Consider the following 12,430-nt stretch of genomic DNA (forward strand, 5'->3'; position numbering starts at 1 on the left):
CCATGATATTACACAGGATTTCATGGAATCTCATTCTTCAAGTTATCTAAATTCTAATACTACAAAGAATTGAAATAATTCCCCCCCCACCCCCAAAAAAAAAAAAAAAAATCTGGCAAATCAGATAAAGTGCCACGAAATCTGCGTGGAAGATGATCAGCATTCAAAATCTAATAAAGATATTCTCCGAATCTTCTAGGATGTAACAGAAACGTCAATTTCCACGAGCTATATAAATTTAGAAAAAGTTACACTGCAAAACGCACACACTGAGGAAGAGAAACAACAATGTCCTCCTTTGGTAAGACCTCATCGTATATTGTATATATGTGATTTTGAGGAAACTATAATCTGTTCTAATGATTGTTTCTTTTTTTTTTTTTGGTTTTGACATTTCCGAGAAATGGGTCAATCAGTTTTGTTTTTTGCAATGTTATATTGGAGTTTTCCTCTGTTTTTGTTCTACCCACCTGGCTAGACCGCCATGAACATTAGATATATAGTAAATAAAGGCATTAATGTTGTTGACTGCAGGCTTTTTCCGTTTTCTAATTCTTCTGATTGTTGGGAGATGTGTTGGAAGACCATTATATCCATTACCAAGTGCGGTATCTCATGGCGATAAACAGCCCCTACAAACATCTCGTCCATATAATGTTGCTCATCGAGGTTCAAACGGGGAGATCCCTGAAGAAACTGCTGCTGCTTACATGGTATGTCTGCAATCTTCATGAATTTGATTGCACATTGGATGGTTATATGTTTATGTTTATTGTTTTATGCCTTGGAGGAATCAATATTTCTTAATGATTATCTGGTAATTGCAGAGAGCTATTGAAGAGGGGGCAGATTTCATTGAAGCAGACATCCTTGCCTCCAAGGATGGTGTGCTGATATGCCATCATGATGTTACACTAGATGATACAACTGATATTGCAAATCATCCCGAGTTTGCTAATAGAAAAACAACCTATGTTGTCCAAGGCGTCAACACCACTGGGTGGTTTGTAGGTATCAAAGAAAATTCTTACATTTCCTCTGTTTCACATGTGACTGCTAATCTGTTTTCACTTTTATGTGTGACTCACAGCATGATTTTGATTATCTGCAGTTGATTTTACACTGGAAGAATTGAAATCATTGGGTGCGAAGCAACGGTACAGTTTCCGTGATCAACAATACAATGGTATGTAATTACTGTCTATATAAGCAATTGATTGATGAACTGAAGGAAGGATACTGTTTGCCAAATTGATTTGTTTCTCCAGGGAAGTTACAAATTATCACCTTTGAAGAGTACATTTCAATTGCACTGAACGCAAACAGAATTGTTGGAATCTATCCAGAGATTAAGAATCCTGTTCATATCAACCAGCATGTAAGCAATTTTCCTCTCATATATGTGAGCTTGCTTGAATCAATTAGATTGTGATAATGTATTTCTTTTATGTTTATTCTTGCAACAGGTCAAATGGGCAAATGGGAAAAAGTTTGAAGATAAGTTTGCGGAGACACTGAAGAAATATGGATACAAAGGTTCATACATGTCAAAAGATTGGTTGAAACAACCTTGCTTTATCCAGTCCTTTGCTCCAACTTCACTCACATATATTTCTAATGTCACCCTCTTGCCCAAAGTTTTCTTAATTGATGATGTGACAATACTAACAGAAGACACCAATCAGGTTTTTCCATAATCTGTTTCATGCAGTACACATTTTCTAGGTAGTAACAGCTTCAGCTTTCCCAATTGTGTTCTAATTGAATAAATGCTTTCTGCAGACATACAATGAAATTACTTCGGATAGCTATCTTGATTTTATAAGCAAGTATGTGGTGGGGATTGGACCCTGGAAGGATACAATTGTTTTTCCAACAAATAATTATTTGAATCTAGCTACTGATCTTGTTGCCAGAGCACATGCTCATGGCCTACAGGTACATATCTTGTATATACTTCATAAAGGTAGTTCAATGTGTTATTTTTTGCTGCATAATGTTCAAATACATATTGCACTAATTAAGCCAAATCCTGACAATTTTAGAAATAAAAGATAGAGATTGGACATAGATCAAATACAGTATGTTAATGTACAGAACACTTGATAAAAGAAAGCATGAGCCAAAACCTGTGAGAACACAATGTTGTGGTTACTAATGTTGTGGTCACTTCATTTCAGGTGCATCCATATACCTTCAGAAATGAAAATTGTTTCCTACACTTTGACTTTCACCAAGATCCATACAAAGAATATGATTACTGGATAAACGAGATTGGAGTTGATGGACTCTTCACAGACTTCACAGGAAGCCTCTATAGTTTCCAAGAATTGACCTCCCCCGTGTCTTCTCAAAATAAAGATGGCGAGTCGAAGTTATTGAAGAAGATTGCATCAATGATTGCCTCCTTTAAAAGGGGATGAGAGATATGTGATTGCATCAATTATCTCATCCTACAAAAAAGACATTCGAGATGTTTTCCATTTGTGGCTACATTTTCAACTATTTATTGCTAAATTTGGCAACATTTTGTCTCAGCTTGCTTTCAGTAAGTTACCCCACTCGTTTATTGTGCTGTGTATCTATGAACTAACAAACATCTTTTTGTGAACTATCTGAAAATGAACTAATATAATGAACAACGCCAAAGAAACTCCCAAATCTGTAAAGATTTGACTTTGAAGGTTTCTTCAATGTTTACACTCTTTAGCTGAGCCTAAATTTAGATGCTATTCCACTTATACATATTCTTAAAGCAATAGTTTATCAAACGTGAAGCAACAAATAACCTTAGAGCATTATTCCACAATGAGACTCAAAATTCACAACACAGCATCCAATAAGCATAAATTCATGTTTCTGACATGGTGCTTGAATAGAAGTGCCCACAAAGCCATCAGAATGAATCTTTTTGTTGAAGATGTGGGTGACCTTATCACATGGATGCCTAATTACAAGAATCCTAAAGCCGGCCAGCCGAGTAGTGGGGTTTTTCTGACCATCGAAAAACACAAAAAGGAAGTCAGGGTGACATGGAAACAAAAGAAAATGATTTTTTTTTTTTCACCTTTTAAAACTTAAGGCTGGAAGAATTTTTGTTTGCGTCGATCTTGGCTCTAAACTCCTGATGCATATTATTGGGAGGATTAACAGCTGAAGAAACATCAACAACTTTACTCAGGAATATCCATTTGCTCAACCACTATAACTCCTGTTTGGCTTACATTTCAATGAACAATGAACTGAGATACATGTAAGCATGTAGGAAAACAAATTCTGAGAAAAATCTCAGCCCGAAGGACCAATAGTTTTCATCTGCAGATTATAACAAGGATTCAACAAAACCTCAGGACCAAATCTGACAGATGCCCCCAAAATAGCACAGGGGGAAAATGTACAGATTACAAGTATATCATGCTCCCTATACTGCCAGGCCGAGAAAACTGGCAATAAAAGTCTCTACACTTACACCTACAATGGTTAATAAATCCAAAAGCCTATTATCTACCTAGCCTGATGAAGGCTGAATTCGCTTCAAAATTTGGACAACTTGCTTCATTGTAGGCCTGTGGGAGAGGGACTCAACAGTACATGTGACAGCCAAGTGCAATACGTGCTCCAGAGCGTCCTGGGGACCTGCATTCCAAAGCCCAGCTGTGAAGAAATCCTCAGCCCGACCCTGCCCTACCAGCATGCGCGCCCAAGAAACGATATTGAAACCATTTGCGTGTGTAGAAAATGAAGGATCCAAGGCCTTCTTATCTGATAGCAATTCAAGCAGCACAACACCATAGCTGTAAACATCAGCCTTCTCAGATACACGACAGGTCATAGCATACTCAGGCGCTACATACCCAAATGTCCCCGCTACACCGGTTGTTGCATGGGTTTCAGAAGTTCCCAAAAGCCTTGATAACCCAAAGTCAGACAAATAAGCATTGAAGTCATTGTCCAACAATATATTACTTGGCTTGACATCACGGTGTAGAATGCGCGGAACACACTGGTCATGCAGATAAGCAAGTGCGCGGGCTATATCCAGAGCAATCTTGTGAAGAACCTTCCAGTCAACAACTCTTCTGGATCTTTCCTTAATAAAATTTTCCAAATTACCTCCAGGCAAATAATTATATATGAGGAACATTTCTGTTTCACTAGCATGGTAACCTATTAAAGTTACAAGATTAGGGTGTCTCACCCTCTGAAGTGTCTTAATCTCAGCATGGAACTGTTGTACACCTTGGAACCTTCCAGCAGCAAGCCTCTTTACAGCCACTATGACTCCTGGAGAAATTTCAGCCCTGTAAGTGGCCCCAAAACCTCCACTCCCAATGCAGTTGCCATTACTGAAATTTCCTGTTGTGCAAACAATATTCTCGAATGTCAGTGGAACCCTAATGTCAATGAAAACTCTAATTTCCCTCGATTCAGAAACCTGCACCCTGGAGTTTGGAACCCATTTTCGCGTGTAAAAGAAAAGGATGATTAGAGCTAGAAGAACTAAGACAATGACTGAAGCAGAAGTTATGGATGCAATCTCAATCGAGCTCAATCTATTACTAACTCTTTCTGATGGGGAAGTTACATTTCTTTGTGAATCCCCATTGCTATCTGGCAGAGATGGAGATGGTACCATCAAGGAGACTACAGGACAAGAGGAAAGGAAAGGGTTTCCTTGGAGTACACTGCAATTCATCACATTAAGGTTCTGCGGAAATGGTCCAGACAAGTTATTGAAGGATGCATTAAAAGTTGACAGAGAGGTGACATTAGCCAAACCAGAGGGAATCTGCCCTGAGAGTTTATTGTTGTCAATCAGAAGAACAGTTAAATTTCTCAAGTCCGCAATACTTTCTGGAATCCCACCAGAAAGAGAATTTGATGAAAGTTCTAACACTTCAAGGGAGCTAAAACCTGTGAAGCCAGGGATGGCACCAGTCAGGTTGTTACCAGCCAGGGAAAGATACTTAAGATGCTTCATATGACTAACACCTGTTGGAATCTGACCTTGAAGTTTGTTCCCACTCAAGTCAAGAACAACAAGGAACTTCAAATCTCCAAGACTTTGGGGTATTGACCCAGATATTTGATTCTCAGAGGCATCCAAGAATCTAAGAGATCTACACATTGCACCGATCTTCAAGGGGATATTACCCGAAAATTTGTTGTTGCTAATATTAGTAATCATTCCATTTAATCCATCACATTTTCCGAATAGACTTCCAGGAAATGATCCATTCAGATTATTTCCACCAGCAAGAAATGCATAATCAGTCTGCTCCTCCAATCTCTCTGCTGCAACTGGAAGCCATAGCAGTGGACCGCTGAAGTTGTTCCCACCAAAATTGTGAATCATAAACCTAGCACCAGAAAATGGCAAAGGAGCTCCAAGACTAGTTTTGCAAGTAAAGTACGATAGATATGCAAATGATGAGTTGTGAGCTCCAAGAAGATCTGAATTGGAGGAGGGCATACAGCTGCACACACTGTAATTAAATTTGGGAATAGGCCCTGACATGAGGTTCCCACTAATGTCAAAAAGGGTCATACAAGGAACTGGAAGTTTCTTATCGAGCTCTCCGGTAAGCTTATTTGAGCTCAAATCAAGATAATGCAGCTTCTTGCATCTCTCAAACACTCCAATGATCTCTCCACTGAAAAGGTTCATAGCTAAGTTCACCATTTCCAGGTTCTCACAACTACCCCAGTTGCTTGGAAGCTTCCCTTCCAGATTAGCCCTAGGCGCCCAAACAATTCTTAACTTTGGAAGGGTTGTAATTTCCATTGGAATTGAGCCTTCAAAATAATTGTACTCGCCCTGAGAATCAGGTGATGAATCTCCACTTGAATTTCCATCGGTTGGAAGTGGGTTAAAAAGATTCAAGAGGACAAGAACCGACAAGTTGAGGCACTGTCCAAGCTCAGCAGGGATTGGACCGCTAAGGCTGTTTCTAGAAACATCTAAAACTTCAAGCCTTTGAAGCCGACCAAGCTCTCTAGGAATGACATCACCCAACATATTTGAAAACAACATGAGTGTCCGTAAACGCCCACAACTTCCCAAACTAGGCGGAATCTGATTTTCTAGGAAATTCTGAGACACATCAAGATGTTCAATACTAGGACAGTTATATCCAAATTCATCCGGAAAATCCCCAGTTAACTTATTTTGGGACAGATAAAGCCCCTGCAACCTCGGAAAACTACCAAAAATACCAGGAATCGACCCGTTCACTCTATTACCAGCTAAATTCAAGACCTCCAAATCCACACATTTTGAAAGTGAAATAGGAATCTCCCCCTCAATTCTATTGAACCCAAGATTCAAAAACCGCAATTTTCTCAAACCCGGAAATCTCAAAGGCAATTTCCCAGTCAACGAATTCCCCTCAAGATCAAGCACCTCTAACCTTTCTAAACCCCAAATTTCCACAGGAAGTTCACCCCTAAGACCATTACAAGGCAGATATAAAACTCTAAGCTCAGTGAGTTTCCCAATCAAAGCTGACAAATTGCCTACTAATTTTCCACTACCACTTAAACAAGTTCTTCTAATTCCAAAGCCATTATATGGAAACTCAGAAAACTCAGAGCAAGAAAGAGCTTGAGAAGAATTACCTCTGTAGCCACCACCACCACCACCACCACCAGTGATACTGATCTCGGAAACCCTGGAATTCGAGTCGCAGAAGATCCCGAACCAGGAACAGTGATCCGGGTTGTCGGAGTTCCAGCCAGAGAGAATCCCAGAAGGGTCAGAAACAGAGTTCTTGAATTCCAGCAGAATCGATTTCTCGGGAAACACCTTGCCGGAAACCGAAGAAGAGTTGCAAAACAGAAAAAACAGTAAAAACAAAACCAGGGTCTTGGTTTTACGTAACAGATGGCATTTCATTTTCTCAGTAGAGTCAAGAAACCCCACGAACACTGAGAAATCTCTTAGCTTCTCTCTCCCAAAGAGAGAGAGAGAGAGAGACTCTGTTTGAGAAATATTTGATGCAGAGAGACACAACCCAGTTCTCTTAGGTTTGTGAAAACAAGAATTTCGTCTTAAAACCGAGTTTTTTCGCTTCAATAATTCTACTACCACCTCTTCTTTTTCTTGGTCTGTTGTCCGAGACTCTGAGAGCTGCTTTCTTTGCTTTGCCTTCGTTTCTTTTCTTTTCTTTTTAAAAATGTTTTAATTTGTTTTTCTTCCACGCCTGTGTTTTCTGCGAGCTGGGGCCCGGTGGGGTGGACCCAATACCCGGTCAACAAACTATAAATCGGATCGTCTATACGCGGCGGCTCGCTGTTGGCTCAAGTGGGTGATGGGTCCCAGAATTGTAGTCCACGTGGTCTCGCATTTATGCCACGCGTAATATCTGACCGTTAGTGCCTCCGTATGTTTTTTGCCTGTCCCACGAAAAGTCAACTATTATGTTCCACCAGTGTTTTATAGATTCTCTCTGTTCCTTATTCACACTTTCATAGTAAGAATTTAATTGGAAGAATAAGAATCCTTCTGCTTTTCTTTTTTTTCTTTCTAAAAATAAATAATTTTAAGAAAAAAAATAAAATCAATCCATGCAGGATGAATCTTTATAAAAGCAATTCATGTGATTTGAATTTTATAGAATATATATATTTCAAACTACATAAACTGATTCCATAAAGGTACAAAGTTACAAACTGATTTATAATTTGTTTTTTTTTTTCCTTCTAATTCTTATATGATATTGTTTTTATGATATGAAACAAAGCTAATAATTGTTTTTTGCAAAAATAAAATGAAGCTAAAAATTGCATTTTTGTGTTTTCATTTTTCCCTATTTTGCATTTTTCCTGATTTTTATGGATTATTAATTAATATTTTTGTTTTCAAAGGACAAACAAAAGTCAAAACACAAAAATGTCAACTTCAATATTTTATTGAATATCACAGTGCATAATAGAGATTAGAGGGTGTAGAGTGTTATCTAATTATTTATTGATCTAAAATCCACCTATATATATATATAAGTTAACTGGTTTGTTTTTAAAAAAGAAATAAAGAAATAAAGAAAAAGGAGGAAAGATATTAGCCAAATATCTGCTATAATTTGGGAGCGTCCGATCAAAATCAATCCATCTCAATGATTGGCTCTTCAACTTCCGATTTTGGTGTTGTTTTTCACAATAATAGTAATAAAAGGAATTCGGACCCATTGGCTAACTCTGACTAAAAATAAAAGGAAAAAATTGTAAAATTAGTCAATATGGTTTACCTGATTTATAATTTATTTTTTGTGATATCGAAACGAAGTCAGAGGTCAATGTCGTATGCAAAAAATATAATTTAGTTCCTACAGTTAAATTTCATCTATTAATTTAACGAATTCTGTTAGTGTGTCACGTCACATCTAATAACAGTATGACACATGTCATATTATATTTATGACTTTTAAAAAGCATACTTGAATTTTTCATGTCATATTATTATGCCAACTAATATTCCCACCTCAGATTTATATTTTTTGCATACCACATGGACCTCTGAGTTCGTTTTGATATCACAGAGAGTAAATTGTAAATTAGGTAAATCACATGGACTAATTTTATATTTTTCTAAAAAAAAATATATAATTGGAAAAAAAAAACGCTCGGAGGAGGGCCATTAATCCATTACTTAAAAATATTTTTTGAAAATAAAAGAAAAAAATGGTATGACCAAAAATTCCACGTGTATCTTGCAATGACCAAGCAGTTTCTGAAGGAAACCCTTGACGTGGCGCAACGCATAGACAACCCTTAAAAACCAGATCAAAACGCACCGTACAGGCTCCTCCTCTTCCCCATGTCCCAACTGAGAGCAATTTTAAGAAGGCGCGAAACACAAATACAGTTGGTTTCGAGGTAACTGAACCGAAAACGCCGAAAATGTCGCAGAGCCCTTCGTCACTCACACTTTCCCAAAACCCTAATTTCCCAATTGGCATTCATGCGTTTCCTCCGTTTGTTTTTCTACTTTTTTCCTTTCCCCATACTCTGCAACAAAACCGTAAACCAACAGCCAACAGACCTCGCAAAACAAAAAAACAGAAAACTCACCTGATGGTCTGACCTTTTTCTCCGCTATTCAACGCATTTGATTTCAGGCGAATTCATCTCGCTGACTTTGGTTTCTTTTACAACTGGGGTTTAACAATCTTGGTTTTAATTACCCAACAAATTTTTTGTTATTTAATATATATGTAAATTTTTTTTTTTTTTTTGGGTGTTCTTTCGAGTTATTTATTAGATTGGATTGAGGTGAGGAGGGATCTGCTGATCGCCGGTGCCGCCTCCGGCGTGTTGATTTCAGCGGCGGGACGTTGGGAGCCAAAGGGCTTTTACGATTGAAGTGAGTTTCTTCACGATCGTCTTTTTTAATTTGTTTTTTTTTTTTTTTTTTGGATATATGACAGAGAATACACCACAACTTTTTTTCCCTGGTTGAAACCAAGCACGTGAATTTCCTGGTTGGCATGAGAGAAAAAATGGGCTTGATATACGATTGTCTGTGATTTTAAACGAATTCTTTTATAAATGTGAAAATGGTGATTGGAAACTGACAAATTAGGCAGGAAAAAATGCGTATAAGGAGGGGGAAGAAGCAGCATTATGTGTATTAGCTTGCAAAACTTCCTAGTCTAGGGTGCCAACGATTAATCAGGGGCTTTTATTCGATCTAAAACAGAGTTAACTTGGTGGGTAGAAGAAACTTTTTTAGATGGGTGAATTTCACTTTTTATATACGAATGTAACTGATATATCTTAGTTGTTAGTTTTAGGAGTTTAACTCATAATTGTGACTTTTTTCTAGGAGTAATGCTACACATACTCCCACTTTTCTACACCAATTTTTCCACACTCATTGGATTAAAATCCAATAAAATTCATCTCATATCCAATTATGGTTTTAAAAGCCACGTATAGATGTAGGGATATGGGTGTGGTGAAATGGGAGTAAGTGTAGCATTAATTACTTAGGTTTACTTTCTTTCTTAGAAAGAGCAAAGACCATTAATTCTATTCTATGGAGCATTAATTTCCCATTTTCATAGTTTGTCTACGTGCTTATTAGTAAAATAAGCCACTTGAGGTTGCATTAGTTTGTGTTTGTCGGTTGACAACTAATCCCTTTGGATTTTCTTCCTTTCCTTTTGAAGTTGGCTAATTCTTGCTGTTCAAAACAAAAACTGTCGGTGTGTCATACATGTGAAACTTTCGTCATGCTTTGTCTTTTCTTTCATAAACGCAGTTGACTTGCAATTCTTCATTGCAAAGTAAAGTAGATATATTATTAGACCTTTGGAACCTTAATGTTGTCAATAATTAATTTCAGTGATGGACTTGAAAAGTGGGAGTGGAAGCAGCAAGAATTTGGGAACACATCCAGAGATTACTGATGGAACCGTTAGCAGTAAGCATTCAGATACACATCCAGAGGTTCTTGACGATAGCGGGAGCAGTGAACAATATTTTGAAATAGATCCATATCTCCTAGTCGGGAGCCAAAGCAGTAGGTTTGTGAAAACACATGTAGAGGTTAGTGATGGAAGTGGAAGCAGTGAGTATTCAGAAACACATGGAGATGTTATAGACAGGATTTCAAGCAGTAAGCATTCAGAAACACATGGAGATGTTATTGATGGGAGTGATAGCTTCAAGCATTCATCTAGTCATCAGGAGGATGCTGTTAATGAAGGCGACCCACATACCCTAGCCAAAAGGTTAGGGCCTTCTTCTTCTTCTTCTTCTTCTTCTTCATCAGACTCGTCATTGGAAGATCTCTTCCAAATCGATAAAGATGAAATCCACAATTCTGGAGCACAAATTGCTTCCTTCCCTGATCCTGACGACCGAGCATTAAAAGATGAAAGTGATACTTCCAGGAACAGCTCTTCTATATCAGAAGAAAAAGGCAATGTCTCTCCAGGTCCCACATCAACTTCTCAAGTTTCTGATATAATCTATGAATTAGTGGTGCATGGTTTGCCGTCGACACAATCCCCTCAGATACAAGTAATGGATCGGTCAGAAGGATATGATCCTGATAGGATTCCCTCTTCCGTGTTTACAACAACTAAATCCACAACACCAATGGAATGGAGTGTTGCTTCCAATGAATCATTATTTAGCATTCACATAGGGAACAATAGTTTCTCCAAGGAGCCGATCATCCTCAGCCCACACCCTCCAGTTCCAGTGGCTGTAATTGACACACAAAATATCAAAATAGATAAGGAACAGTCTGGAGCTACTGTAGTGGCTGATGAGACTCTTAAGGATGCAGAAAGAGTAGGTGCAGAAGCTCAAAGTGAGGAAAATTCCCCTAGCCTCTCCCGTTATTCAAATGCAAGTGGAATCAGTGCACGCTCATTTGCTTTCCCCGTGTAAGCCTATGTTCATTCTTTAACATCTTTGGATGCACATTTCTCTTCTTACATTGGGAGTGCTCCTGATCTTTCTCTCTATCATATCTATTGCAAACATGCTCATATACCTTCATACTCACTTCAAAGCTATATGTATATATGTTTGTAGACTTGGAGTGTATGGGAGTTGCAATAGACATGCCTCTAGGTTGAGGTGTATCTCTATTTGCAAGTAACTATATACTACTTTTCTCCGCATATATATGTATGATACATGCATCATACTGAAAAAGAAAGGTTACCAAACTTAGTATTCCGTCAATAAGGAATATATCCTTTGTGTGATGCAGAGAGAAGAAGTGTGCATGGACATCGTGCTACTGTTCTAATTGTAGCTGGGCGTTCCGCTACTGTACATGGCCAAGCTGCTACTGTTCTAATTGTAGCTGGGCGTTCCGCTACTGTTGGAACTGTAGCAAAAAAAGATTGTGTTGTTATTCCTCTACCATGTATGCCTTTCTTTCTTTACCTATAATAACTGCATGACAAGCATCAATTGAAAACACATATATCATTCTTCTACATATTTCCCCTCTTATCTTTTAACTCATTTGTTGTATTTTATATTAGTCAAAATAAAGATCAAGTGATTGAAGTCTAACATTTCCTATCAATTTAGGTTTTGAAATTAGTGGTAATATATCATCATATCAAAACTGGTAGTTTTGAGTTCGAATCTTGATTCCACCCTACCTTCTATTCGAAAGTAAAATATTTTATGTGTTGATTCCTCAAGTGAGAGTTAGAATATTGATCAAGTGATTTATTTCATCACTTTCTATCAGCTTATCTTTTTAGGATAAATAATAATTTATTAGTTTTCTTAGTTTCCTTTGATTTCTTTTCCGGTTTTCTTGATTTGTAATGATATGTACATTATAGCAAACATATTGATCTAGTCTATTTTGGATCACTGCAGTTTGGCTGAAGGGGAAAAAAATGGTTCTCCCAAGACGGATGGAGAGCGGCAGCATCAGGAGCCACCAGCCACT

The 12,430-nt window shown here is 37.8% G+C and overlaps 2 protein-coding genes across 2 annotated transcripts; one reads left to right on the forward strand and one right to left on the reverse strand.

Moving 5' to 3' along the window:
- The first annotated feature begins 170 nt into the window (after positions 1-170).
- Positions 171-2,439, forward strand: LOC132177010 (glycerophosphodiester phosphodiesterase GDPD6-like). The gene is made up of 8 exons (XM_059589204.1): positions 171-301; positions 535-713; positions 828-1,011; positions 1,112-1,186; positions 1,269-1,378; positions 1,467-1,685; positions 1,783-1,938; positions 2,181-2,439. The coding sequence occupies exons 1-8, from the start codon at positions 289-291 to the stop codon at positions 2,421-2,423; spliced, it is 1,179 nt and encodes a 392-aa protein (XP_059445187.1). The 5' UTR covers positions 171-288; the 3' UTR covers positions 2,424-2,439.
- Positions 2,440-3,508: 1,069 nt separating this feature from the next.
- Positions 3,509-7,126, reverse strand: LOC132177012 (LRR receptor-like serine/threonine-protein kinase RPK2). Its single transcript, XM_059589206.1, has 2 exons — positions 4,826-7,126; positions 3,509-4,708 (listed from the first exon to the last, which is right to left on the reverse strand). The coding sequence occupies exons 1-2, from the start codon at positions 6,893-6,895 to the stop codon at positions 3,509-3,511; spliced, it is 3,270 nt and encodes a 1,089-aa protein (XP_059445189.1). The 5' UTR covers positions 6,896-7,126.
- Between the last annotated feature and the right edge of the window lie 5,304 nt (positions 7,127-12,430).

This window comes from Corylus avellana, chromosome ca4, assembly GCF_901000735.1.
Source record: "Corylus avellana chromosome ca4, CavTom2PMs-1.0".
In the NCBI taxonomy this organism is placed as follows: Eukaryota; Viridiplantae; Streptophyta; class Magnoliopsida; order Fagales; family Betulaceae; genus Corylus; species Corylus avellana.